General features: G+C 47.1%; 4 protein-coding genes across 6 annotated transcripts; 3 read left to right on the top strand and 1 right to left on the bottom strand.

Moving 5' to 3' along the window:
* Positions 1-1,299: 1,299 nt before the first annotated feature.
* LOC120688388 (nucleoside diphosphate kinase 1) lies at positions 1,300-5,362 on the top strand. Its single transcript, XM_039970698.1, has 4 exons — positions 1,300-1,570; positions 1,754-1,802; positions 4,346-4,577; positions 5,048-5,362. Exons 1-4 carry the CDS (start codon positions 1,520-1,522, stop codon positions 5,163-5,165), a joined length of 450 nt encoding a protein of 149 aa, XP_039826632.1. The 5' UTR covers positions 1,300-1,519; the 3' UTR covers positions 5,166-5,362.
* Positions 5,363-8,199: 2,837 nt separating this feature from the next.
* On the top strand, positions 8,200-10,724 carry LOC120688375 (monooxygenase 3-like). Of its 2 annotated transcripts, none has more exons than XM_039970681.1 (5): positions 8,200-8,707; positions 8,818-8,889; positions 9,203-9,365; positions 9,547-9,775; positions 9,998-10,724. In XM_039970681.1, exons 1-5 carry the CDS (start codon positions 8,208-8,210, stop codon positions 10,519-10,521), a joined length of 1,488 nt encoding a protein of 495 aa, XP_039826615.1. In that variant the 5' UTR covers positions 8,200-8,207; the 3' UTR covers positions 10,522-10,724. The 2 variants fall into 2 exon arrangements, with proteins under 2 accessions (XP_039826615.1, XP_039826623.1); XM_039970689.1 differs by having other exon boundaries at positions 8,316-8,707; positions 8,808-8,889; positions 9,998-10,701.
* Positions 10,725-14,018: 3,294 nt separating this feature from the next.
* LOC120688363 (40S ribosomal protein S15a-1-like) lies at positions 14,019-17,100 on the top strand. 2 transcript variants are annotated; one of them, XM_039970669.1, is made up of 4 exons: positions 14,019-14,171; positions 16,323-16,466; positions 16,544-16,704; positions 16,793-17,100. In XM_039970669.1, exons 2-4 carry the CDS (start codon positions 16,334-16,336, stop codon positions 16,889-16,891), a joined length of 393 nt encoding a protein of 130 aa, XP_039826603.1. In that variant the 5' UTR covers positions 14,019-14,171; positions 16,323-16,333; the 3' UTR covers positions 16,892-17,100. The 2 variants fall into 2 exon arrangements, with proteins under 2 accessions (XP_039826603.1, XP_039826595.1); XM_039970661.1 differs by lacking the exon at positions 14,019-14,171 and having other exon boundaries at positions 16,247-16,466.
* A 456-nt stretch (positions 17,101-17,556) lies between these two features.
* LOC120688355 (protein VASCULAR ASSOCIATED DEATH 1, chloroplastic-like) lies at positions 17,557-24,413 on the bottom strand. Its single transcript, XM_039970650.1, has 18 exons — positions 24,090-24,413; positions 23,914-23,976; positions 23,077-23,127; positions 22,024-22,089; positions 21,833-21,928; positions 21,652-21,753; positions 21,431-21,528; positions 21,164-21,327; positions 21,016-21,056; positions 20,865-20,952; positions 20,686-20,772; positions 20,508-20,562; positions 20,021-20,087; positions 19,750-19,846; positions 18,905-18,966; positions 18,776-18,815; positions 18,369-18,649; positions 17,557-18,138 (listed from the first exon to the last, which is right to left on the bottom strand). Exons 1-18 carry the CDS (start codon positions 24,270-24,272, stop codon positions 17,905-17,907), a joined length of 1,875 nt encoding a protein of 624 aa, XP_039826584.1. The 5' UTR covers positions 24,273-24,413; the 3' UTR covers positions 17,557-17,904.
* Positions 24,414-26,117: the final 1,704 nt, after the last annotated feature.

Raw genomic sequence — 26,117 nt, 5'->3', positions numbered from 1 at the left:
CATCTATTGCGGTTCTTCCCAAAGCCAGTGTGCTATGGGGTTTCTGCTAGCTTCGGTGGTGCTGCTGTCTGCCTCTTTCTCTGGCCATGGCTTCAGCGTCGACGGAGGAGGACGACGGCGGTGGCGGTCAGGAGGCGCAGAAGATCCAGTGGATCTCGTTGTAATTTATTTTTTGTTAGGATCTCGTTGTAGCCTTCCAGTGTGTTCGTGTACCTGCACGGTGCGGATGTACGCTTTCCTTATCGTATATAATACAGGTATGGCTGGGCGTTCGGGTTACCCGAAAATTTCGGGTCGGGTAGTTCGGGTTTCGGGTATTTCGGGTTTCCAAAAATACTACCCGAAATTAGTTTGAAAAAAGAAGAACCCGAAAATTCGGGTACCCGAAAATTCGGGTTCGGGTTCGGGTTTACCCGGATTACCCGAATTTCTCACACTTCACATATCAAATTCCACCCGCATGTGTTGCGGGCGACCTGCCGCCAGGAGCCGCGGCTGCGCTCCCAGCGCGCGGCGGAGTAGGCGCGCCCGGACTGGCCGCCGCCGCCACCGAAGGCCTGAAGCCTCACCCGCCACCGACGCCAGCGGGCTGCGAGAGCCGGGAGCGGAAGTTGGGGGCGAGATCCGGCGGGCGCAAGCTCTTGGCCTCCTACTCCGGCGGAGAGAGGGAGAGGATTGGAGAGAGACGGAGAGATGGCGGCGGCGGGTGAGGCCCCGGCCTCCTGCTCCGGCGGAGAGATGGCAGCGCTGCTGGGGGCGGCGCCATGGTGGTAGGCCGCCGTGGGGGCGTGGGGCGGCGCCGCGGCGGGTGGCGTCCCCAACACGGCCTCTGCGCCTCTGCGAGGCGTGGGCGTGGCCGCGGGGGCGAGGAGGCGACGCGCCGACGGGGAGACCGGCGGGGGCGGGGGAGGCGGCAGGCGGCGGTCGGCCCGTCGGGTTTGGGGACGCGGGGGTGGGGGACTGGGGGTGCGGCGCGGGGGGCGGGGGGGTATGCTGCCCGCCTGCCTGCCTAGGGTTAGGGGGCTTGGTGTTGGACTGTTAGTGGGCTGGGCTGAATACAATGAAGCTAATGGGCTTGTCAAATTTTCAGGTAGATCGGGTATTTCGGGTACCGTGGCCCAAAACCCGAATTACCCGAACTAATTTCGGGTACCGTGGGTTGAAACCCGAATTTGGATTCGGGTTTTTCGGGCTCAGGTTTTTCGGGTTCGGGCTCGGGTTTTTCGGGTTCGGACTTCGGGTATCGGGTTTTTTCCCAGCCATAAATACAGGTACTGTTATTAAAAAAAAGCCCACCGTTTCTCTCTCTCGGTGGGCGAATATCTCGCGGGCGATTCGTTTCCCACCGCGGAAAAGGAGCTCCAAACCCCACATATACAAGCCCGCCCCGTCCCTTTCGCCACCCACGACTCCCTGCCCTTCCCCTTCCCCCATCCGCTCATCGCCTCCGGGTTTGCGCTCCCACAGCCTCGTGTGCCTTCGCCTCGGCCGATCCGCGTCGCCGTTGTTTCTCGCGAGGATGGAGCAGACCTTCATCATGATCAAGCCCGACGGCGTCCAGCGGGGCCTGGTAATCTTTGCTCCTCTTCCCCGTGTTCTTTTCCGGAGAAGACGATTTTGGTGGTTTAGTTAATCTTGGGGGCTTGATGTTTATCTATCTGCAAGAATTCTGGTTTGGTTGGGGTCTCGTCGCGTCATGTTTGGTGGTGCTTTTTTTAATTTTTGATGATTTGATTGGGAGTTTCTTGTGTAGATCGGGGACATCATCAGTCGGTTCGAGAAGAAAGGGTTCTACCTCAAGGGTAACAGTGTTCAGTTGTATATATATATTAATTTCCCTAATTCCTCCGTTTCATGTTGGTTGACATCCTAGTTTGGTGCTAAGTCAAAATCTTTGTAATTTGACCATTAGTTTATAGGAATCGTACATTGAACATCATAAGATTTATGTTCTTAGATTCATCAAGAGAATGTTATTAATCTATATGAATTTCTAAGGATTGATGATCAAATATAAAAATGATTGACTTGGGATAGAGTTAGAGTGGCAATTAATTTGAAACAGGAGTAGTGTTAATTTAAGCTAAGGTTGATCTACACAGACCAATAATTCACAGTCTCAGTCTAATGATATCTTGAATCTGTTCAATTTATCTTCGTTGGAATCTTTTTGTGAGAACACGTGTTGGGGTTTGATTAGCATCTGGAAAAACAGATGTTGTTGGTATGGTAGCAGGAATAAGTTGTGGACAGCAGATGGTCCTATTAATATGGAATTAATTCAGCTGCTGATGCGTTGTAAAGACTAATCATGAACTAGATGAACTACAGATCAGCACCACAGTTTAAAAAATGGAAGATTCTAGGATCTGAATTCAGAAACGGATAAACTTTTACAACGCAACAATATAACAGAACTACAGAAGACAATCAATGCTTGGGTAGTCGTTTTATTGATATTTACAGAAGAAACTATTTAATTGAGATTTCTTCAAGATGAAACAAAATAAAACCTTGATTGCCGGGGGGGGGGGGGGGAGGTGGCAAGTGGAGGCGAAATTAGGTTCTGGCCCTGCCTTGCCAACCACTTTTTTTTTCCTAAAGATCTAAACTAGCCCAGCCTTTAGCAGTCACGTACAGCATGTCTACAGTAGCCCATAGTCCAAAATCCAAACCCCATGCTGCAAAATTGCAGTCTAATCAGCTAACTAACAACGTTGGAGCCTAGGAAGCCTCGAGCCCACGACACACTCATCCACAACCTCAATTCCAACTTTGCAAGTGCACAGCGCCGGCTTGACATCAAACAACAGCCGTGGCATTTAGAAGCTCTCCACAGCAGGGGCCATTGCCCAAGGACCCCTGCAGGCTGCAGCGTGCCCATTTGCACCCAATTAGTTTGCTCCAGCTAGTTTCCGAGTCAATTGAGTACACTATAATGTTTTCAAATCGTCTAGTCGGACCTAGTTGCCTTGGGACCGATCAGACGACTAGTCGCGATTAGTCGTCGATCAGGCCGATTAGTCGAGCCTAGTCGGTCCTAGTCGTCTGCCTAGTCGTCCTAGTGTCCCAGGACCGATATGATATATGTACTACATATTACTTAATAAAAAGCAAGCATGAAGGCAACAATGATGGTGGAAGTGTATGTGCGGGAACACTTCCATAGCTCTGTGGCGTCGATCCACATCTGCACATACACATAACACTAAGCAGAGGAGAGAAAGAAGCTAGAAGAATAGCAAGCAAGAGGGGAAGCGGAGCTCGAGTATGAGCAGACAGTAAAGCAGGGGAGGGGAGAGCACAGAGAAGAAGCACAAGCAGATAGTGAAGCAGGGGAGGGAAGAGCACAGAGAAGAAGCATGCCACTTACCGTCGGAGGAAGAGGAGGTCATCTTCAGGTGCTGCTGTTGGTGGCAGCCTTGCAGAACGCCGGCGCCCAAGGCCTGGCGGAGGCGGAGGCAGAGCCAGGAACTTAGGAAGCGGAAGAAAGAGGGTCGCCGGCCGCCGGGTCTTGTCGCGTAGCAGCAGCAGGCCAGCAGCTGCGCCGGCGGACGTGCAGCAGGCGGCGGCGGTCCACGGGGCGGCGCAATTTTGGGCGGGGCAGCGCGATTTTTGCGCGGATTTGGCGGGCGGCGGCGGACGGCGCTCGTGGTCTGGAGGAGCGGGCGGACGGTCGTGGTCTGGAGCTGGGAGCTGCTGTGTCTGACTCTATATACCTAAAACCTAATGGGCCGCCTCTCCAGCCCACCACCGGCCCAAGTCCACAACGCAAAATAGCCCACCACCGGCTCGTGGTCTGATCGTTTTTCTAGCTGATCGGCGCGACTAATCGCGATTAGACGACGACTAATCGGACGACTAGAAAACTAGTCGCTCCAGACTAATCGGACGACTAGAAAACTAGTCGCTCCAACCTAATCGGTGCCCCCTTATCGAGGTCCATGGACCGATAAGCCCGACTAATCGCGACTAATCGCGATTAGTCGGACGACTAGAAAACATTCGGTATCAATTGAATGTGAGGACACATTCTCCCCATTTTATTTTTTAGAGAAAATCCTCCCCATTTTATTTTTTTATTTGCTCCCCATTTTATTTTCAAAAGAAAAGGAGTGAATCCATTGTGTTTTGGCGATGCTAGTCATATTCTTGGACTCTTGGTCACTTGTATTTCTGATGAACTATAACCCCATTATATGTGCAATATTTAATGCTCATAAAGACTTCGTACATATTAGTATAGTGATTTGTTTCTTGCATGAGTAATCAACCTGAGTACACACATTAACTTTTCAGATGTGATTGTCTTAGTGGATTTTTTTTACTTGCTACAATAATGCAGGGATGAAGTTTATGAATGTGGAGAGGTCCTTTGCACAGCAGCACTACGCTGACCTTTCTGACAAGCCCTTTTTTCCCGGGTTGGTGGAGTACATCATTTCTGGACCTGTTGTCGCAATGGTGTGGGAGGGGAAGGACGTTGTGTTGACTGGCCGCAGGATCATTGGGGCCACCAAGCCTTGGGAGGCTGCCCCTGGCACCATCCGTGGTGACTATGCCGTTGAAGTTGGCAGGTGAACATTCCTTTCTTCGTCATTGTTTGTACTTTATATTGCTCTGATTTTAGTTTTTAAACATTGTCTTGTTATTCAATTCAATTAAATGTGTGGTTCATGGATTTAATCATAATCAGCATGTGAGAGGATATACCCCATTTTTAATATGTATTCTGAGCACCTAAGTTGTTTTAGGGAAAAAAGAATATACAAGTACATAAAAGTTGCATGATGATAATTGGTTTGTTTAAAGTATGTAGTAGATTATCATCATCTGTTTAAAGCATGAAGCAAAAATATTGGTTTGTTTAAAGTATGAAGTAGATAGATTATCATCTGTGCTTGGCTGTTGGTTATCATTTTAAAGTATGAAGTAGATAGATTATCATTTGTTTAAAGCCTGAAGCAAATAATCTGCTTGAAATGATATGTGGTTCCTGGATCCCTGAATATTTGGTTCAGCGCTAAATTTGTTACATCTTGTGTAGGAATGTCATCCATGGAAGTGACTCCGTGGAAAATGGAAAGAAGGAGATTGCTCTTTGGTTCCCTGAAGGTGTGGCAGAGTGGAGAAGCAACCTTCATCCCTGGATCTATGAGGCTTAAAGTTATCAGTTGGCTCTAGCTGTGGAGCCATGTCTAGTGTTTTGTGGTATATATAACAGTTAAATGTGCCTGAAGCCCTGAACTTATGTGGCATTCGTGTTTTTGTCTTTGTTCCTGCTTTAATATTTTAATGCACTTTGATTGCAAACCAATTGATGAGATCTGAAATAAAATGTCAATCTGGTATTTGCTAGAAACTTGAGGTCAGTGCAAGTTTATTTCCTTTAGCGGATCCCACCGTTATGTTTTGTGAATGTTCAATTTACTGGTATGCTATGAAATTACTATAAAACAAGCAGGTTGGTTTTTTTTTTGGCGTGTTACATCAACGCAATTTCTGTTGATTAACCAGTTTTGTGCTATTGGTTCCAGTTGACCTGATCAGTATTTGAGCTATTGGTTCCTGAGTATGGATTGCTGTTTTTTCCTCCATTCAGACAGGTTCTAGCTGTCAACTGACGCTGGTAAAGATGTTGGTGAACTCAGGATGACATCATGTGAAGCAGCTAGTTCTCGTGAATCCAATGGAGTTATTGTGAGAAAAAACGTGATATGTTTCTTACACCGAGTATGTCCTACATTTTGATTCTTTCAACTTCGCATGGATTTGAGGCCAATGGCCTGGTTTGAAAAAGAAATGTTGATGATTCTAGAACTTAAATCAGACTAAGAAATTAAATGTCATCACATAATATATAGGAGGAGATTAAGGTTCTATTTGGATCCAGGTGCTAATGGATGAAAGTGTTAAATTTTAGTACTAGTGTATCTAAACGCGAGTGCTAATAGGGTGGGCTACAGTTTAGCCAAAATCCAAAAACTTTAGTTAAAGGTACGAATTCTAATAGGTGCTAAAATTTAGCACTCAACTTTAGCCCCTCCAAACAAACGTTGAGTTAGAGATTCAAAGCATACAGGTGATCTTGCAAAATTACATCACAGACAGTGAAGTCACGTGCTCTGGACGTTAATAAGCCTTTTTTTTTTAGAATTAGTTAGGCTGATACGTCTGCCTCCTCCTCCTCCTCCGAGCAACTGCTGGCGTGGCCATGGCGACTTCACCGACGTCTTGCACGAGAGTGGCGACGACTTCATCGTGGCTCACCTTAACACGCTGAGGGGCGCTCGAGGTGAGGAGGTGGCCGAACTCTAACCCTATTCTTCTGGTTCGGGCGAGTGGAATTTCTTCCGAATTGACATGCCCGGAGACCCTGTCAGTGGCTTCGACCCCCCAAAGTTGGTATACAGATACTGTCTTCTCACATGACAGCTTCATATTCTGGGTGGATTACCAGTTTACCACTAGGGATTGATTTCAGCTGACATCTCGGCTGAGCGACCTCATCTCCAGTTTATCAAGTCCCCCGGAATTGAGACCAATTTTGATTTCGTAGAAGGGCGTGGTCTTCCAGAGACACTACGGACAGCTGCCGTCAGTAGAGGAAGGATTTGGTTCGTCGATGTTGATGATGGTCGATTCAGAAGTCGATGGAGCTCCTTACGACATGGTCACTGAAGGGCGCAGAGTGGGTGCGAGAGCACACCCTCGATCTCACTAAGCTCTGGCTGCCGTTGAAATAGATACCAGCACTCTCCCTCGCCTCGTAGCATTCCGGAATTTCCAACGCTAGACCTGCAAAAAGATGGTATCCTTCACTTCATAGTTAGAGAATCTGTGGATTCTATCGAGCATTGGATAGCTATAATCGACATGAAGACTTCAAGCTTGAAGACTCAAAGGAAATACCTAAATCAGATCGAGGCACCATTCCAACCTTTTTAAGTAACAAATATGTTTTGGGACTCGGTACATCTCTGCAGCCAGCTCTGTAGATCCCTTAACTTACCTGCAGGTGATTAGTGCTGACATCGAATGCATTTTAGCATTGGAGAAAAATTAATGTAGTTCACCCAACAATTTCAGATGGCATACTCCCTCCATCCTAAAACATAAGATATTTTAGTTTGTCCTAAGAGCAAGACTAGTAAAGTCGCTCGCTCGCCGGCAACTTGCGCGCCACCTCATCATCTGAGCTATCAGCAGTAGTGGTGGCCCCCACATCCAATTAATGCGATTCCTTGGGCCTTGTTTGGTTTGGACTAGATTAGGAAATATAGTAACTTTGACCGCTAATTACGATGTCAAACAAAGTCAGTTTGCAAAACCAACTCCAGAACTCATGCGCTAGGAACCCCGAAGAATCTAATGAGGTCTTTGACCGCGTAATTAGAGGATGATTACTGTAGCATCATTGTAGTCAATCATCAATTAATTACCGTCATTAGATTCGTCGCGAAAAGTTACATCTATCCCTGAAATTTTTTTATAAATAGACTTCATTTAGTACTCCATGCATGCGAGATTTTTTTAGAAAACGTGCGCACTAGAAGGCTAGTGCAATCCAAACAGGACCGTGGTATGGGCAGAAGCAACAGCCAATCCCAGCTGCATGCACCGCATGAGCCCACTTTGAGCGGGCTATTCATGAACAACACCTCCATTCTCTCTACAGTTTTCTCCATCCTCTATGTCCGAATAGGCTGACATGGATTCCTCAGTCGCCTGCTGATTCACCCTCATAATACTTGCTCTAAGTCAAATTAGTTAGTTTGTCCTAAGTCAATTTAGTTACTCCCTCCTTCCCTGTTTATAAGGCATACACGTATATCAAGATTCAAACCTTGTCATCTTTGACCAATAATTTGACTATTAAATTTTTATTTTTATAATGCAAATTTCATATGATTGGATTCATAATCAAATATATTTTACAATGATTATAAGTTTATAATCAAAAGTGATATAATATATGATAAATAAATGGTCAAAGTGTTGTTTAGAAGACCGTGTCATGTTCCACCATGCCTTATAAACGGGGAAGGAGGGAGTAGTTATAGTCCTAAGTCAAATTACAGCTAGCCTTTTGATTCCAGCGGATGCTGCAGCCGCAGTGGCAACAAGCGCCGCCGAACAGATATCTGATGACTATTATCAAGTTACAGGGATTAGGGAAGAGTTTCTGGCCGTGAAGACGTGAAGTCATGCGTGGACGTGTCTTGTGCTTGCTCTCTTACTCCTGGTCAGGAACATGTGGCTCCAGGTCCCCCACTCTTCCAAACCAAGACGGCAAGACCAAACCTGGAACTCTCGAACTATGGCGCCAACTCTCCACAGCTCCTGCCCAAGAAACTCCTGCCGTCGCCATGGCACTGACCACCTCCACCTTCCTCTGCTCACCTCCGCTCCCCCGTCCACGCCGTCCCCGCCTCCGCCGCCGCTACAGTGCCGCCGCATCCACCGTCACCGACTCGGCGACGACGCGGCGGTCGGATGAGAGCATCGTCATCGTGGGCGCGGGCGTCGCGGGCCTGGCCACCGCGCTCGCCCTGCGCCGGCTCGGCGTGGGCGCGGCCGTGCTGGAGCAGGGCGCGACCCTGCGCGCGGGCGGCACGTCCCTGACGCTGTTCAAGAACGGGTGGCGCGTGCTGGACGCCATCGGCGTCGCCGACGAGCTCCGCGCCAAGTACCTGCGCATCCAAGGGTGCGTTCCTGCTCCTTCCGTTTGATCGATTCAAGCTACCGCTGCTGCGTCGCGTTCGTGAGCCGTCGCGTGTGTTCTGAGCTGCATTGTGAGGCTCCAGCTGAGCGCAGGATGAGGATGCGGTCGCCGGCGGCGGGCGGGCGGGATCTGCGCGAGTTCTCCTTCGAGGAAGAAGCCCCCGGGTAAGTGCGATCTTTCAGGGCTTAAGGTTGATCACACACTCTTTGATTATTCAATACCAAATACTTGTCGATGTGCCACCATGTTACATCTAGACGACAACAGTGAGGTAGTGAAACTGAACTAGTCCAGATATTGCCACTGACTGTTTCGACTGTTTTTCACACATCTGTAGACAAGTTTTGTGCTCCGATTCTGACTGCAAACTCGAACTTTTAGTGCTTCATTTTGAATTTGCAATATGTTCATGATGGCTATGTGCCTATGTACTGACTACCGAGTGATCCTTTTGATGTTTGCTGGGAACTTTGGCAGGCAGGAGGTGCGAGCGGTGGAGAGGAGAGTGCTTCTCGAGACGCTTGCTTCAAAGCTGCCACCAGGCACGATATCATTCTCATCCAAACTGAAATCGATTGCAGAGCAAGGGCCTGATGGCACCCTGCTGGAACTCGAGGATGGGAGACAGATTCTCTCCAAGGTTGGTGAAAAAGGTCCATTCAGTAAATTTTGTGTTTTCATACTTGTGGTCCATTCGAAGAGCAGAAATGGTAAATGCTGCTTGGATTCTGAAGGTACCCTGCTGATGTGTACAGCAGCAGGACTTTTTTTTTTTACCCTTTTGACATTAATGAAAACTATGGCGAGTTGGCGCCGCCCAGATTGTGATCGGCTGCGACGGCGTGAACTCGCCGATCGCGAGGTGGATGGGCTTCTCCGAGCCCCGGTACGTCGGGCACATGGCGTTCCGGGGGCTCGCGGAGTACGCCGACGGACAACCGTTCGAGCCCAAGGTGAACTACATCTACGGCCGAGGTGTCCGTGCCGGGTTTGTCCCGGTCTCCCCGACCAAAGTCTACTGGTTCATCTGCTTTAACAGACAAGATCCAGGTATATATATTCAGATTTCAAATGCTATGATTCCACAAATCTAGCATTGGGGCTTTCATCATTGAATAAAAAGAAAGAAAAGAAAATGTCTGTATTTTTGACACGAAGAGTAAGAATGCAAAACAGTTTCTAGCATGCATGACCACAACAAAATGACGGCTGCAATGGCCATCACTTGCTGACAACGCATGGCATGTGCTGCTGGTGTTGTTGCCATGCCAGGCCCAAAGATCACCGACCCGGCGGCGCTCAAGGGCGAGTCGCTGGACCTCGTCCGCGGCTGGCCATCCGACCTCCTCGACGTGATGCGCAGCACGCCCGAGGGCGCCGTGGTGCGGACGCCGCTCGTGGACCGGTGGCTCTGGCCGGGCCGGGCGCCGAGCGCGTCGAGGGGCGGCCGCGTGGTGCTGGCCGGCGACGCGTGGCACCCCATGACGCCCAACCTCGGCCAGGGCGCGTGCTGCGCGCTTGAGGACGCTGTCGTCCTGGCGCGCCGCCTCGCGCCCGCCGCGGGCGCGGACGGCGTCGAGGTGGCGATGCGCGCGTACGAGGCGGAGCGGTGGGCGCGCGTGTTCCCGCTGACGGCGCGCGCGGGGCTTGTGGGCGCGCTTGTGCAGTGGGAGAACCCCGCGGTGTGCGCGGCGCGCGACGGCGTGGTGATCCCGAGGCTCGTCAGGCTGGGTCCGTTCCTGGAGCACACCAACTTCGAGTGCGACCTAATCGAGCCGGCGCCGCAGTCGCCATGATCGAAAGCCTGTAGCTTTCCCCATGGCCTTGTAGATCAGTGTCGACTCCTTATACTTTTTTCACTTCTCAGTAATGGGGATTAGTTGGCTCAAAGGAAAATATCAGTAGGATGTGTGAAAATATTCGGATATTTATTTCAAAAATGAAGGCCATTGAGATCTGGGCCTGTTTTTTTTTTATTTTAAATTTGGGGATTTAGTGATTCACCTTGTTTTTTTAGGGGCCTATACTAAAGTACAAGTTGTAGTATCTGAACTCACAAGTAGACGCACGCCACACGCACCCACTCACACCTCACGCAACACTCCCTACAAGTAAGCTAAGACCTAGTACAACCTATTCTCCATTGTTGCCTGCTCATGTGCCGAAGCACGGTCGGATGATGGCCACCTGAAAACTGGGGAAAACCCCCACATGAGGCACGCGGGTGGCGATCCCAGGGATCCAATGATCCACCTTGTTTTTAGGCCAGTCTTAATGCACAGTTTTATGGCGCAGTTATCAAGACTGAAAACTAAATAACTGTGACAGATAGATTTCATAGCGATAAAAGTCTCTCACATCTCATGAAACTCTCTTCTTTTCATGCCACACTGAGACTGGCCTTATGTCCTTTCTCAGGCAATTGGGCCAAACGCGCTGTGGACAGGAATACTGATCGCGAGTTAGGCCCAGCCCACTTCATACTTCTGTCAACTACTTGCATCAGGTCCACCAATCACTAGTTAGGCCCAACCCAATAGCTAAAAAAAGGAATTGCTGGTTGCTAGTGCTCTGACATGTGCCTGCAATATTTCTCAGAAAAAAAACTTGTGCCTACAATTGTGTTTCGTGACGTGCCAATTGTTGGTGCTCTGACTTGTGCCGTCACTACGAAATAGGGAGGAATTGCTTCTTCTGAAGGTAAGATAGTGGTTGATCGGCTATAATAAACTCTTGAGAGTGATCAGTTGTGTCACTTCTCTGAACCTTGTGTACGTTTCTTGCCCGTCTGAACTGGAAACGCCAGTAGGTCTGTGATCCCAAAATCGCTGAACAGACCAGTAGTTATACATTTCTACCAGACCAGAAGACAGTGGTATACTTGATAAAGAAAAAGGAGTAATAGTTCCGTTTCAATCCCAATCACGACGTTCACTAACATGCAAAGACCTTGTCGCCCAAGCAATCCCCCCCTGGGCTCGGGCGGCACCCCGCCGCCACCAACCCCCCTCCCGGCCTCCTTGTCGCCTCGCCGCCGCACCGGAAGTCCGTGTGCTTGCCGGGAAGGCGGCGGCGGGGCTTCTTCCGTCGGCCCCGTGGGGCTCCCGTCCCTGGTTACCGCCGGCGGTGCCGGGCTTGGTGTTCCGGGGCTGCTGTTCCGGCGACCTGGGGGTCGGATCCGGCGCCCTCGGGGCTGGTTCTAGGCCGCCGTCGAGGCGCGACGGCCCCATGGGCGGCTGTGTTGGCTCCGGCGCCCAGATCCGCCCTTTTTGCGACTCCGTGAGCAGTGCGCCTTCCCCCCGTGCTGTCCTCTTGGCCGAATCCGGCCTCCCAGGGACCTGCTCTGCCATCAACGGGGAGGCTCACAATGGTCCCCGCCCTCCACGCCGCTGCCACTCCTCCACCTCCTTGCCGTGCTTGGCGGCGACTATACAGAGACCTTGGCCGAGTCCGGCTCTCCCTTTGGCTGGCCACATGGTGCAGCGGCGACGGGCGGTGGCGCAGGTGTCGGCGGCGCCTGGCGCGGCGACGACGGCGGCTCGAGGCGTGGCCCGGCTGCCGGCGAGCTGGCCGTGGCCTCCTGCATGCTCGCAGGGCCTCTCCTCGTCTCTACAGAGGACCGTGTCGCGCCATTTGTGCCGAACTTGGTTCGTTGGTGCCTTCATGTCGAGGTACACGACTGTCTTGGAGTTTCCTAGGTGAAAACCATGCGTCGTCTTCCTCCTTGGAGGTGTCGTTCAGGAACTCCTTGCGACCATGTTGTGTTCTGATCTCCGGGTGAAAACCCAACCTGTCTCTGGGTGGGCGATGGCGGCATCTATGATGTCGTTACCTTGTTGAAGGCATCGCTTTTGGAGATCCCCTCATAGCTTGGAATTCATCTACCTCCAAATCAATGCCGACCAACTGTGTTTGAGCTCTTTCCCATGATATTTGCACAAGCTGCTAGCTGATTTGTGGTTGCTGCCAAGATCTTTCCTTCGTCAACGTCCAGGATTCTTGATTCCATCGTCTCACCAAATGCCGGGTTGCGAGACCATGGTCCCCTCTCTCGGATCTCCTCGTTCTCCTATTGTCGGCCCTCCCTCCTTTGAGGATTCCTCCCCTTAAAGGACGTCGGAGGGCGTCGATTGGATTCTGGATGTGCTTCAACGACGATGCAATCACAACTGTCGTCTGTCAATTTTGACTCGATGCTTTACAGTTGCTTGTGGAATGGGCATTGTCGAAGTGAAGTCTCCTGGGAGTATCATTGGTCGGCGAACAACTGGCGGAGCCATGTGTTGGCCAACATGGGCCATGCCCCCCCCTTAGTCCATACAAATTTCTAGGCATATGTATAGGATTACGGAGATCTGAGTTGTAAGAATACATAGTTGTAACAGCTAGCTACTCAGGCCATGGCTGTTTAATTTCTGCAAGTCCACACATGACTACGTAAGTCTCATTGCATGGGCACAACAAGCAGCAACAATCTACTCAATTTACATTTCTACTGCTGCGAGAGGCTGAAGTGTTTTCCTTTATTTAAAAAACATTTCTACTACTGCATTCCTTGCTTTTCTGCGTCAACATTCGAACTCACAGATGCAGTCTGCTATATCTCTCTCTCCATTTTTGTCAATGCGGTTCTACACATGTTGACTGAATGACTGCCACTTCCTACGTATAACGTGTGCATGTTGTTGGCCTCCACCCGTCCGCCGCTTAACAGCTGCCATATGTGTAAGTGTTGTAGAAACCGGCCCCTCATTGGATTGATTCCTAGCTCCGCCACTGCGGCGAACAACAACATGCTTTGGCATAGGAGTTAGGAGCAATAGTTTGTGGTTTTAAATGTGACTCTTGTAATCACTTTCTCTTCTCTTTTGTACTCTTTTGACCTTGTAAGGTCGCGCATGTACTTGATGGCATGCACCTTCCATCACCGACTTATCGGCATCAGTGAAAATTTATTCAGGTGGGGACCTATCGTCCCCCCCACGTTGTTTCCCAAAAAAAAAAGACCCCTGTTGAGGCATCAGGATTCAGGCCTTTAGTTTTGCACTTGAAATGCTACCAAATTTTGGTCATCTTTTTCTTTTTCTTTTTGATGAAAAACCTGTAGGAGCAGTACCCTGTCATTTAAATTTCGGTCATCTTCATTCTTCAGACTTCAGTGTTCTCACCGAAGAGTTTTTTGGAGCCGCGGTCCGGTCCAGTCCAGCGCTGCGCCAACAGAGCGAACTCAGCTATCCCCCGTGGGCCGTGGCATCGGACGGCCACAGTTTAATTGACACGTCAGTAACATGGAAGATCCGACGGCCAGGAAGGAAACCCTCGCTCCAGCGGCCGCTCTTATAACCAGCACTGCCTTGCACCGGGCCAAACCCTAGCCATTCCCCTCCTCTCCCGCGCCGCCGCCGCCGCCGTTTTTGCCCTCCTCGCGGTCCCGCCGTCCGTCGAGGTGAGTCTCCGCGCCCCATGCCCGCTGCCCTCACATCCTCAGCTGCTTTTTTTTCCAGATCCGCTATTTGATTCTGTTTCGCGGTGAGATAGTAATGGCTCTGCTTCTGTCTTGTATGATATGATTGTTGCCTCTGCGTGGTAAGAATAGTGTGACTAGTTAACTGATTTCGATTCCTGTGCCTTCCATTTGGGCTATGGCTGTGTTGGGTGTCGCACATCTTTATGATCCGAATCTTGCCTGATTTTGCTGTTCTTGTGGGATGAAAATGAGTCTTGGTTCGGGTCCAGGGAGGCTATTCAGTTAGTTGGTGAACAAGTGCAGCAGGCAGCTCTTGTTGCTCTGGACAGAGGGCATGCAGTGTAGGGGATTATTGTTGCGATGCCTTTGAGATCGCATACTGTGTAGGGGGATTTTAAGGTTCGTTAGATTTGCATTGGGCAAGCCTTGGTGCTTGCGGATCAGCTGTGTGGGCGGGTTACTGGTATCTCAAACCTGGTGAATGATGGTTAATGTAGATATCAGTTGGGGTGCTGGACAGGTTAATTAGATGGCGCATTGATCAGTAATTTAATTTTATTATTGTATTGGGTAAGGGTAGTACTAATATTCATTTGATGACCTGTTGTTGATGAACCATAGATTCAGCCTGCGCAATCTGATTGACCATTGATGAAACAAATAAATGTATATGGGATGAGTGAGTAGTTATTTATTTATCAAGCACCAAAGCTAATACCATCAATAATCTGTTGTTACTGTGACATTTTTAACAGTAGGGCTCATGTGATTAAGCTGTTCTGATACAACAACAACAACATAGCCTTTTTTCCCAAGCAAGTTGGGGTAGGCTAGAGATGAAACCCGAAAGAAATAAGTTCAAGGTTCAGGCACATTGATAGCTAGTCTCCAAGCGCTCCTATCCAAAGCTATCTCTTTAGAGATGTTCCAATCCTTAAGGTCTCTCTTAACCGACTCATCCCACGTTAGTTTAGGTCTACCTCTACCCCTCTTTACATTATCGACTGGCTCGAGGATCCCATTACGCACCGGCGCCTCAGGAGGCCTTCGTTGGACATGTCCAAACCATCTCAGCCGATGCTGAGTAAGTTTCTCCTCAATTGGTGCCACCCCGACCCTATTCCGAATAACTTCGTTCCGGACTCTATCCCTCCTTGTGTGCCCGCAAAACCACCGCAACATCCGCATCTCTGCTACACTCAGTTGCTGCACATGTCGTCTTTTTGTAGGCCAACATTCAGCACCGTATAATATCGCCGGACGAATTGCTGTCCTATAGAATTTGCCTTTTAGCTTTTGTGGCACCCTCTTGTCACAAAGGATGCCAGAAGCTTGCCGCCATTTCAACCAGCCAGCTGAAATTCTATGCCTAACATCTTCATCAATGTCGCCATCCTTTTGTAACACCGATCCTAAATACCGAAACGTATCCTTCTGGACCACCACTTGCCCATCTAGACTAACGTCTCCCCCCTCATGCCTAGTCGCGCTGAAATCGCACATCATGTACTCGGTCTTGGTCCTACTAAGTCTGAACCCTTTCGACTCTAACGTGCGTCTCCACAGCTCTAACTTCCTATTAACCCCTGCCCTACTCTCGTCAACTAGCACCACATCATCAACAAAGAGCATACACCAAGGGATCTCACCTTGTATATCCCTTGTGATCTCATCCATCACTAAAGCAAATAAATAAGGGCTCAAAGCTGACCCCTGGTGTAGGCCTATGTTAATAGGAAAGTCAGTGGTGTTGCCATCACATGTCCGGACAAACGTCGTCGCATCTTTGTACATATCCTTAATGAGGGTAATGTATTTGATTGGGACTTTGTGCTTCTCCAAAGCCCACCACATGATTAAGCTGTTCTGATACTTCAATTAAATCGGAGCAGTTGAAGAGAACTTTGCCATACCATTTCTGCAATAAACTTAATCCAGCGATGGATGATTTGTTCTTTTATGAATGTTTGTGTTGAGTTAGCAACCTATACATTGTTTTGCATTGATATGACGACATGGTTACTTGTGCTGTTCTTCCTTGCACCAATGATTGTGTTGAATAGATGTAAATGGTTGTTTCATATGCTACTCTCTCCGCCATGTCTCCCTTACAACTGTTTCCCTCATCAGGTAAGGTCAGCATGGTGAGGGTCAGTGTGCTCAACGATGCACTGAAGTCCATGTACAATGCTGAGAAGAGGGGGAAAAGACAGGTCATGATCAGGCCGTCATCCAAGGTTATCATCAAGTTCTTGTTGGTCATGCAGCGTCATGGTTAGTTCTCAATTGTGTCCTCCATTTTACTTGCTACTATTTTTGAGGATGTCCCTGATTAGTGTTCTATTATGTAGGCTACATTGGTGAGTTCGAATATGTGGATGACCATCGTGCTGGAAAGATTGTGGTGGAACTGAATGGAAGACTAAACAAATGTGGTGTGATCAGCCCTCGCTTTGATGTTGGTGTAAAGGAGATTGAAGGTTGGACTGCCAGGCTGCTCCCATCTCGTCAGGTAAGTTTGTTACGTTTCTTTAACATCCTGTTTGGGATTGTTTGCACACTTGACTTTGCTAATTTTGTTTTCTCTGACTCATATGCAGTTTGGCTACATAGTGTTGACAACTTCTGCTGGCATTATGGACCATGAGGAGGCCCGGCGGAAGAATGTTGGTGGCAAGGTGCTAGGTTTCTTCTACTGAAGCGAGTACGATGAAAGTATTAGGATATTCCCAAGAACTCATCTGAGCTTGTGTTTTTTGGTCTGAATAGAGTGCCTTGTTAAGATTCTGGAATGTGTTATGTACTTCAGAAATTGGGAACCTTGTTATGAGCTGTGCCTGTCGTTAATTATCACGACATATTTGCCTATCTTAAATTTTCCATCTGGCCATCACAAAGGAACACTAAATTTCTTCCTTCACTTGAATCCTTCATGGATCGTTCTGATTTTGAAGTTATTTGTGAGGTCAACAAGATCTTGTGAAGTCTTGCCACATGACACCTGAACCGAGGTGAATTAGATGGGTACTCTTTCCTGGTTGTGAACCGAGCTGAATCAGAAGAGCACTCTTTCATGGTTTTGAAAACTGATTTATGATGTTATGCATGGTTCCTGCTGAGTCAAAACTCTTCTGGTGCCAATTTGCTTAAATTTATGGCTTCAAATGTGAGATCGCCTATCCTTGCATAATCAGTCATGTTTTGCACATTTTGTCAAAACAATTTGTAGTTTGAGAATGATGCGTCAAATGGTAAAATTGTAAACAGACCAACGCAAACAAAGGATTTGCCCTCCATAAGAGCCCACCTCCTGCAAACAATCTGCTCCTGCAAGTCACTATCTGTTCTTGCAAGTCTGTTCATAGATAATAAGCAAAATGGTAAAATTGTTGTGCAATCAAGCGATAGATAATAAGTTTTGTATACACAAGTGTGATTGCCTCGCGTGAAGATGACACGCAAACCTCGTACGGTACACAGTTCATCCCAGTACAATGGGAGGTCCGACTATTTACATCGAATGCTATACGGGGATTTTGTGATTTGCCTTACGGCAATTCACCTACGGCACTCCTGTGTGCAACTGTACGCTCTATATATAGGAACAAAGAACAAAATAACACTGAACATTACATCTCTGAGCAGTATTTGCGTCCGTGATCATGCTGCAACCTCGCCGTCAGCCCTTGATGCCCTCATGTACACCCCCGAGTCATGTACTGCCCCTCAGCCTCTCCAGTCTCTCCAGATGTGACCTGAGCCAGGCAAACTCGTGCCTCATCGTCTCCATGTGTGCCTCCGCTAGCTGCATCTCCTCGCTTAGTAAGCTGAGGCGCTTCTGCACCCACTCTATGCTTTCTTTGCTGTATCCTAAACTGCTCGGGGAAATCCCATGAGGTGCCATTTGGACCTGGGGGGATCTTGTTAGTAGGACTATGATGGTTACCTGAAACAGAAGTTTGTGTGTCAGAACAGTTGGAAATGAGTGACTGCTTGATTTTGCATTTTGATGCTACTGGTTATGTTCAGAATCTTCCTTTGTTCAATTTTGTAACACCATCCTTACTGCAACTTAAAATTCTGTAACCAAACTACTGAATGCGCAAACAACTAGCAAGAACCAGCAGTAGACCAAATAACCCTTCGCAAAAAGTGTACAGAATCCAAAATACTTGCCTGCATTAGGATAATGAAAGCCACCAGTACCACTGCTAGCACTGGGCCTAGTTGGCTCGATTTCATGTACGATGTTAGTGAACCCCACAATTCTTGTGAAGTGGATGTTGTAGAAGAATCTCTTCCTGTTCTATGCTGGTGATCTTGGATAGGAGGAATGAGGCTTCTCACACCAGATTCATCCTGTGTGGAACTTGCCATTGGAACTGCATTTTCCACAGCATTTTCCACATTGTCTGTAGCCCCTAACTGAAGACCAGCATTGGTTGAGCTGGAAGCGCCTGAAAGAGTGGATGGACAAATAGTCATTTAATTGTTCCACAACTCAAGTCTTTGGAGTGAAACAGGATGCAATTTGGATCAAGCAAAGTTGAAACTGGAGGAGATAATAGATACATGAACTATACCTTTCGGTCGATTATTCTCCTGCTTCAAAAGATCATGACCCTAAAAACATGAAACGGGAAAAAATTATATACAGCTCGAAAGGGAAAATAGCCCTTAGCAATATTGTCACAGTATCAGAAAAGGCATACAAGCTTAATCCAGAGCCCGAAAACTTCACGGCATTCATCTTTTGTTGACTGGTCTATCTTCCCTGCGGTTTAAAGAATAAGCAACAGTGACGCAATATGTTCTAAATAAATGATATCATTTATGATTGGTTGTTGGAATAAACTAATTGCACTAACATACACATGTAAAGATAGTTCAAATACAAAAGACAAAACTGAGTAGCCATGTAACTTGATCAACAGTATAAGATCTGAGTGCACAAGTCTGAACATCACCCCACAGTTCTATTCATAGTGATTCATTCCTATAAACTAAACACCACAATTTCATTGAAAATTGCATGACCAATCAGAAGAAACGACTTGGCTAAATCAAGCATATAACATATTGAACTGCAGGGGTTTCCTCCACTTACAAATCATAACTGCATGTGCCTTTGGTAACCAGGCAAACCATTGTATGAGATTCAGATGTATTATTTTGTATGTTTTTTCCAACTATGCCACTATAAAATAAAAGCAAAAATGTCAAGAAAAAAGTGCACCACTGTTTCGGAAATATAGAGCTCATATAAGCTGTAACGCTGGGGGTTTCCTTAGCAAATTATGTTTTGGTTTATCAATAATAAGCTGAAACTTCCCATAAAAAAACATATAAGCTTATAAGAGCCAAACAACCCGGTTATGTTGGCTCAACTCAAACTAAACTCTCACGGAAACTAGAGCCCGTGGGGGTGGATCCTGAAGGCATATAAGCAAATTGAGTGATATATTGGAAGTATTCGGTAATACAGGATACAAGGATGCATCTGAACTATAAATATGATTCTCACTACAGCATTCAGCATACAAGGGACCTGTCTTACCTCTAAATATGGTTTTCTTTGAGAAGGCTACGTTAATATATATCCTAAGGAAACAACAGTTCCCATCTAGGCTATCTTGTTCAACATCCCAGATCCCCTGCAGGTAAAAATAAGATGAACAGAGTTAGGCTAGGAGCAAATCAATGTCTATATGGCATATAACATCAAAAGTTTATAGAAGAGAAATGAGTATTCAAAAACTCTTACATTCCAAAAAGGGGTAATTCCAAGCTAAATAAAAATCAACACTATAACATCGTGGATTCCTCACCTCTACTGTGAAATGGTCCCCATATGGTGCATCACCTATTGATTGAGAAGTTTGAATCATTAGATGCCTGCAAGCAAGTTAATACCAGGAAATTTCAACATCAATTATTCTTCAGGAGGGGAACAGAAACTACAAGAAACAAACATGTGGTAAAACCATACAATAAGATTAATGCTAGTAAAATCATATCTGGATGCCAAATCAATAATATTATGCAAAAGATAGCATGGGACATCAGGTTGCAAAGTTAAGAGATACACATAAACAGCCAAGAAGGCAATCTAAATGAACTGAGGTCCAAATATAAGAAATTAAGACGTGAATTTTGTTCAGGTACAAAGAAAAGTCCAATCAAACCAACAAAAAACTGACACTGAAATAAGTGTTATCACTACATCTCGATTATTTATTCCATTCCATAACCATCAAAAGCTTTAGAGAACACAGTTTTCTAATTTGGCTGCAAATGGAACTATCTTATACTAACCGGTTTTTGTAAACACGAAGTTTCTGAACCTCCTGACAGGTCCCACATTTTGCACCTAAAGACAAGTCAGAGTAATCAAAATGGACATTAAGAAAACATAAAGCAAGTTATAGAACATGGATATTTGATGTCGATCAATTTGTGCAGTCAAACTGTTAGAAGAAAACCCTTGACATACCAAGATAAAATTTTATTGGATGCAAAAATGAAACATCCCTCACAAGTCCTCCTTGCTCATCTGAACGCCATTTGGAACAACTAAAATCTGCAGCTCATCCAGGTCACAATTCAAAATACTTTAATTGACCGAAAGATGTTCACTGTATAATGAATAATGAAAGGATAAACGGAGTTAACCTTTGTCACCACATTTTTTGTGGAAATCATCCAAAAAGTCAAAAGCACCATCTGACAATAAGAAATTGAAAAGGGCCTCCACAGGGACCTGTTTTCAGGATGTTAGTGGTGTAAAGTTATTGTCAATACTACATTAAAAAATATTGCAAACCTGAAACTTTGACTCCACAATCATAGTATAAGATTCAGGTACTGCGAGAAAATGTATGACAACCATTTAGTAAAAAAGTCATGTAAGGAGTGAGTAGGAAACAATTAATGATATAAAAATGAACAGGAAAAGGAAGATGGCAACCGACCACTAGGAGCAGCCTCATCAACTGGCCCGAAGTTGAATGGGTTTAGTGCAATGATGTTGTCTTCGGTTCCATTCTCCTCAACTTTTGAAAACCTTTTGGAAATATTGACGTTGGAATCATCACCATCAGCACTACTACTTGAGACAGCTGTGTCATTGACAGACCTACAGTCCAATACATTTAAATCAAGAACTATAAATAATTATGGATAAGATAAGTCCAGTTTGAAACCCAAGTGTAAATATTTTTGTTCTGAATGCAAAAGACCTGTCCTGTGGTGATGGCTCTTCATCTTGTTTAGATTCATTTGTTCCTTCCAATAAAACATAACCATTTTCTTCACTGCTACTTGCTGACTTTGTCTCCTATAGTGCGTTACAAGATTACATGTCAACAACAGCTTAAAAACAAACTACCACTCCTAAGTCGCAGCTCCATGTCAAGAAATTGAAGTAACCATGTGGTCACAAAGAAACAAGTCTGCTAACCTGACGTTCAAGGAGCAATTTTGCATCACTAACATGCTGTTCCCAACCATCCACTATAATTCGATAAGCTTCATCACGTGACAAGAAAGATCCAAAAAAGTGCTGAAAGTAACAGAACATGAGTCCATGAGATTTAATAATGTATATATACAAGAACTTTAGACAATGATAGGTCCCTTACCCTTTTACCACCAGCAACAATTTCAATGGCATTAGGAAAAATGGCAGCTGTCTTTGCTTTACGAACATCAGTTACCTCCTGCAAAGGTATTGTTTTCTGGATACAAAGGAACAATGTCAGCATTTCTGAAAGTGCAACTAAGCAAGCTAGTACAGTATATATGTTGAGACTGTCTTTAGATCATTTATAACCTTCGTCTCATATCCAAATATGTTTGAGTAGAAGCATATATGGTGAAGAAATAAATACATATGCCCCTGCAAGATAACAAAAATTTAGTAACAAATTTCATCAAGAACGCTGAGATTAAGTTACATTCATTTCCTGAAAAAAAATAAAATTAGCTAAGTTTGCAATGCTGCAGCAGTTTTACAATTGGCAAACGACCTGGTAGATTTTAGGCACAAAGCACTGGCTTATTGATGAGAGAGAAAGGTATAATATGCGTGAAGAAGTAAAGTCAGACATGTAAGGTAGCAGATGACTTTAAGTAAGTCTGTAAGTATCCCCTCCAATTTTTGTCTGATGTTTCAGAAGTAAAGTATTCATTTTTCATTTGAGGCTGTAAGGTTTTGAGTAGAGACATTGCTGCATATTCAGAAAACATAACAAAATCTGTTCATCTATTTGTCAGTTCAGAATAGGAGATATAATTAGCAGAAAAGCAACAAAATACTAATAGAAGCATGTGCTCATATTATGTCTTCTTCCTTAATAAAGTGTGTGTAAGTCTAAAAATCAAATAGAAGTGCATTGACAGAGTAGATCTCTTAATTTTTGTGGCATCATGTAAGCAGTAAATCTAAGTATCTGTGCACAACGTGCACTTTGGAAATTAATTCGATTAACAAGATTACGCTTGCCACATTAGCATAGGAAAAGCAAATTCTCTTACAAGATTAAGTTTAGATTAAAGGTCTATGTGATGCATTATATTGTTTTTGAATTGAGTAACTGTTTAGCATATATATATATCCTAAACTGGTAAACCGAATCCAATCAGAGCAAGATTTGGACTGCGTTAGCTGCCCACTATATATTTATATTGTTCATTCTTGGCGTTTAAATGAAAGCTCCCAGATCCCACAGCAGAACTTAAATATTTGCCAAATACAGGTCAATACAAACAATACCAGAGAGACATAACGGATGTTAGATAGATGTATATTTTATCATATAGTTATGGAGGTGATTATGTAGGAACTTGTATGAAGTATGAAAAGAACTGTGCCACAAAAAATCACCTGAAGCAGAATATTTTCTTGGAGAGCACAGTTAAAATCTTGCACGAGAACCTGGAAAACACCAAATGTTGAGTAAACAGCAAACAAGAAGCTGCATGCTCACTTGCAAAAATGAAAGTGCGATATCCAAATGACATGCATGGAAATCAGTGCTGTCCTTTACTCAAGGGGACATGATACTCCATAAACAGGATCCACAGCAAACCCATAAAATTGCTCTTGAATCAAAAGATAAACTTGGAATATATGGCAACAGGCCATGTTAGATAGACTTATATTGCAACAGGCAATTATTGCTCAAAATCCCTATCAGACGATGTTCAATCAACTATCAGTAATACAATTAAGTTTTATCACTGAAACATCGTACTTTCGCACAGTGATTCAATCAGATATCAACCAAATTAAGACATCCAAGAACACTAAGGAACTACTAAATGCCTACTACTATGGAATAAAGGTAAATCCTCGAAAAGATCAGCACTAATAGTTACAAGGTTACTCTTCGTTCACTCACAATTCAACCAACAGTACCGCTGCATGGCACATTTAGACGACCAAACCAAATCCGGAAATCCCACAGCACGATCTCGCCATGGTACAGAGCAAACAGTAAAACAGCGAATTAATTATGCTGCGGTTTGTCCTAGAAAACGACCGGTGATGAGAAAGTCAAAGTCCCCATGAAATCAAATCCCCTCAGCGCCAGTACGGCCAGCTAAGCACGCAAATTCCCCCAGAACGGAACGATCACAGCCCAAAGTCAACAGCTTAGATCGCAGAAACAGGGGAAAGAGCTAGGGATCACTCGACCCCAACGCCCGCGCGTCGAATTACCTCGTCGGGCGGCAGCCGGAACAGAAGCCTGTACTCCTCGCTCCTGCTCGCGAGCATCGGGCTCTGCACGATCAAAAAACCGCGCGACGTCAGACACCAAACCGGCGGGAGCGGGGAAAGAGAGCGGGGTGAGATTCCGGCGGTGCGGAATTCGCACGCAAGCGAGCGGCACCCACCGAGGCGTCGGGGGCGGAGAGCTGGTCCCCGGAGTTGGCGGAGGCCGGGGAGGATCCCCCGGACGCGTCGACGGCGGGCGGCGCCGACAAGAGGCGCCGCGGCGGGGACACCGGCGAGGGCGCGGTGGTGGGGGTGACCGCGGGGCTCGCCCGGCCCGGCGAGGCGACGGTGGGCGAGGCCATGCCGGCGGGCGCCGGGGAGACAGGGTCCAGAGGGCGGCCGCGCGGCGCCAGAGGGGGGGGGGGGTGCCCGGCCTCTCGCCGGGAAGTGAGGGGAGGGGGGAGGTGAGGGCGGTCGGAAGATTGTGTGAGAGAGAACAGAGAAGGGTAAGTGAAGGGAGGGCAGGGGGGTTTGAAATAATAAAAGCGAGGGCGGTGATGAGTGCGTGACGGTGACGTGTTCCGGCCTTCCGGGCTCCGGCGTTCGAATTTTTTTTATTTTAATCCTTTTTAATCTAATATTTTATAAATAATCCGTACCGATCTAAATTTTCGAAAACTAGCTCTTTAGTTCGCGCCAAATTACGTGGCGTGACTCTCTGAAGGGTCACGCCGCATGCTTTGGCGTGACTAAGCTGACACGCTGGCACACGCGCGATGCGCTGGATGACGTGGCAAGGTGGAGTGGCGCGACTCAGTCGATTTTGACTCGGCCCACCGACAAACCCTAGTCCAATTTCTCAATTCCCTATCTTCTATCTTGTGTCCAGGAGACCCGGCCGACCGCCGCCGCGACCCACCCAGCCGCTCGCCACCTGCGGCCGCCGGAGCACTGCAGCAAGCTCCCCCGCGGCCGACGTTGCCGCCCGCTCTGCAGCCGCCCCCCACCCGCGGCTTGGCGACCGGCCCCCGGCGCCCTGCACCCGCGCGCCCCCTGCGGACCGGCCGCCAGGGCCCTGCACGGCCCGTCCCCTACCACTGCCATTGCGGAGCACCAGCCGCCACCGGCCGCCGCCATTGCCGCCTCCGCCAGGGCCATTCGTGCTGCCGGATCCAGATCCGCCCCTGGTTCCCTCGATTACAGAGGTGAGTCTAGCCTACTATGCCTGGTTCCTCATCTAAAAATTTGAGTCTTCAAGTGCTTGATATTTCTGGAAATCACTTCAATGGAAGCCTCCCTGATGATATTGCTTCCCTACCTGGCCTCCGTGTTCTTGATATATCAACAAACAATTTCTCTGGTCCATTACCTGCTGCTGTTAGTAAGCTTGGGGCGCTTACTGATCTTGACTTGTCAATAAATCAGTTCACCGGGCCATTACCTGAGGATCTTCCAGATGACCTCCTATCCTTCAATGCGTCCTATAATGACTTTTCTGGTGTCGTGCCAGAGAACTTGAGGAAGTTTTCAGAATCTTCTTTCCATCCTGGGAACTCAAAATTAGAATATCCTGCTAGCTCATCCGGATCCCTTTGAAACATTCATGAACCATGACCACCAATATGCAGCTACATTCATGAACCAATGTTCATAGTACAAGTCTGACGAAACAAAGGGATTGCTTATTATATGTCGTGGGGTTTCTAGGGGTACCCACAGCCGGGTGGCGGAGCGCACCCGCCTATTCCCCGTGAGGGAGTACTCGGGGAAGTACTAGGCGATGGGGCTGAATCTACGCTGGGACTAGGACTCAAGAACACACGATTTAGAGTGGTTCGGGCCGCCGGAGCGTAATACCCTACGTCCACTGGGAGATGTATTGTTCTTGGTGGTGTGTATGAACCTATCCTCTGCTGGCCTTGGCCTTTGCCCGGCCTGAGGTCTTCTAGCGGCGCCCCCTCCTTTTATAGATCAAGGGGGAGCGGATACATAGGACGTTGGTGCCCCGACAGGTGGGCCCAACGTGACTGTGGCTACAGTGGTAGCGAATCTTTCCTCCGATATGCGTACTGCTGCTCCTCTGACTCAGGGGAGTCTTTTCTTGTCCCGTCAGCTAGGCGTCCGTTGGAGTAGCGTAGCTTGCGGCGTGGCCTGCTGAGGCTATTATGTAGCGTCATAATGGGCGAAGCTGAGCCGTCGTATCTATC

Source organism: Panicum virgatum, chromosome 2K (genome assembly GCF_016808335.1).
Source record: "Panicum virgatum strain AP13 chromosome 2K, P.virgatum_v5, whole genome shotgun sequence".
Classification (NCBI taxonomy): Eukaryota; Viridiplantae; Streptophyta; class Magnoliopsida; order Poales; family Poaceae; genus Panicum; species Panicum virgatum.
This window is presented reverse-complemented; position numbering and strand designations above follow the sequence as displayed.

Bases quoted from the DNA above. Each gene is read 5' to 3' on its own strand.
- LOC120688375 (XM_039970681.1), top strand. From the start codon at position 8,208: ATGCGTGGACGTGTCTTGTGCTTGCTCTCTTACTCCTGGTCAGGAACA. The intron at 8,708-8,817 runs GTGCGTTCCTGC...AGCTGAGCGCAG, and splicing joins AAGTACCTGCGCATCCAAGG to GATGAGGATGCGGTCGCCGG. The intron at 9,776-9,997 runs GTATATATATTC...TTGCCATGCCAG, and splicing joins CTTTAACAGACAAGATCCAG to GCCCAAAGATCACCGACCCG.
- LOC120688388 (XM_039970698.1), top strand. From the start codon at position 1,520: ATGGAGCAGACCTTCATCATGATCAAGCCCGACGGCGTCCAGCGGGGC. The intron at 1,571-1,753 runs GTAATCTTTGCT...TTTCTTGTGTAG, and splicing joins ACGGCGTCCAGCGGGGCCTG to ATCGGGGACATCATCAGTCG. The intron at 4,578-5,047 runs GTGAACATTCCT...CATCTTGTGTAG, and splicing joins TATGCCGTTGAAGTTGGCAG to GAATGTCATCCATGGAAGTG.
- LOC120688363 (XM_039970661.1), top strand. From the start codon at position 16,262: ATGGTTGTTTCATATGCTACTCTCTCCGCCATGTCTCCCTTACAACTG. The intron at 16,467-16,543 runs GTTAGTTCTCAA...TCTATTATGTAG, and splicing joins GTTGGTCATGCAGCGTCATG to GCTACATTGGTGAGTTCGAA. The intron at 16,705-16,792 runs GTAAGTTTGTTA...ACTCATATGCAG, and splicing joins GGCTGCTCCCATCTCGTCAG to TTTGGCTACATAGTGTTGAC.
- LOC120688355 (XM_039970650.1), bottom strand. From the start codon at position 24,272: ATGGCCTCGCCCACCGTCGCCTCGCCGGGCCGGGCGAGCCCCGCGGTC. The intron at 23,977-24,089 runs GTGGGTGCCGCT...TTGATCGTGCAG, and splicing joins TCTCCGCCCCCGACGCCTCG to AGCCCGATGCTCGCGAGCAG. The intron at 20,773-20,864 runs GTTAACTCCGTT...GATGAGCTGCAG, and splicing joins CAAAAAATGTGGTGACAAAG to ATTTTAGTTGTTCCAAATGG.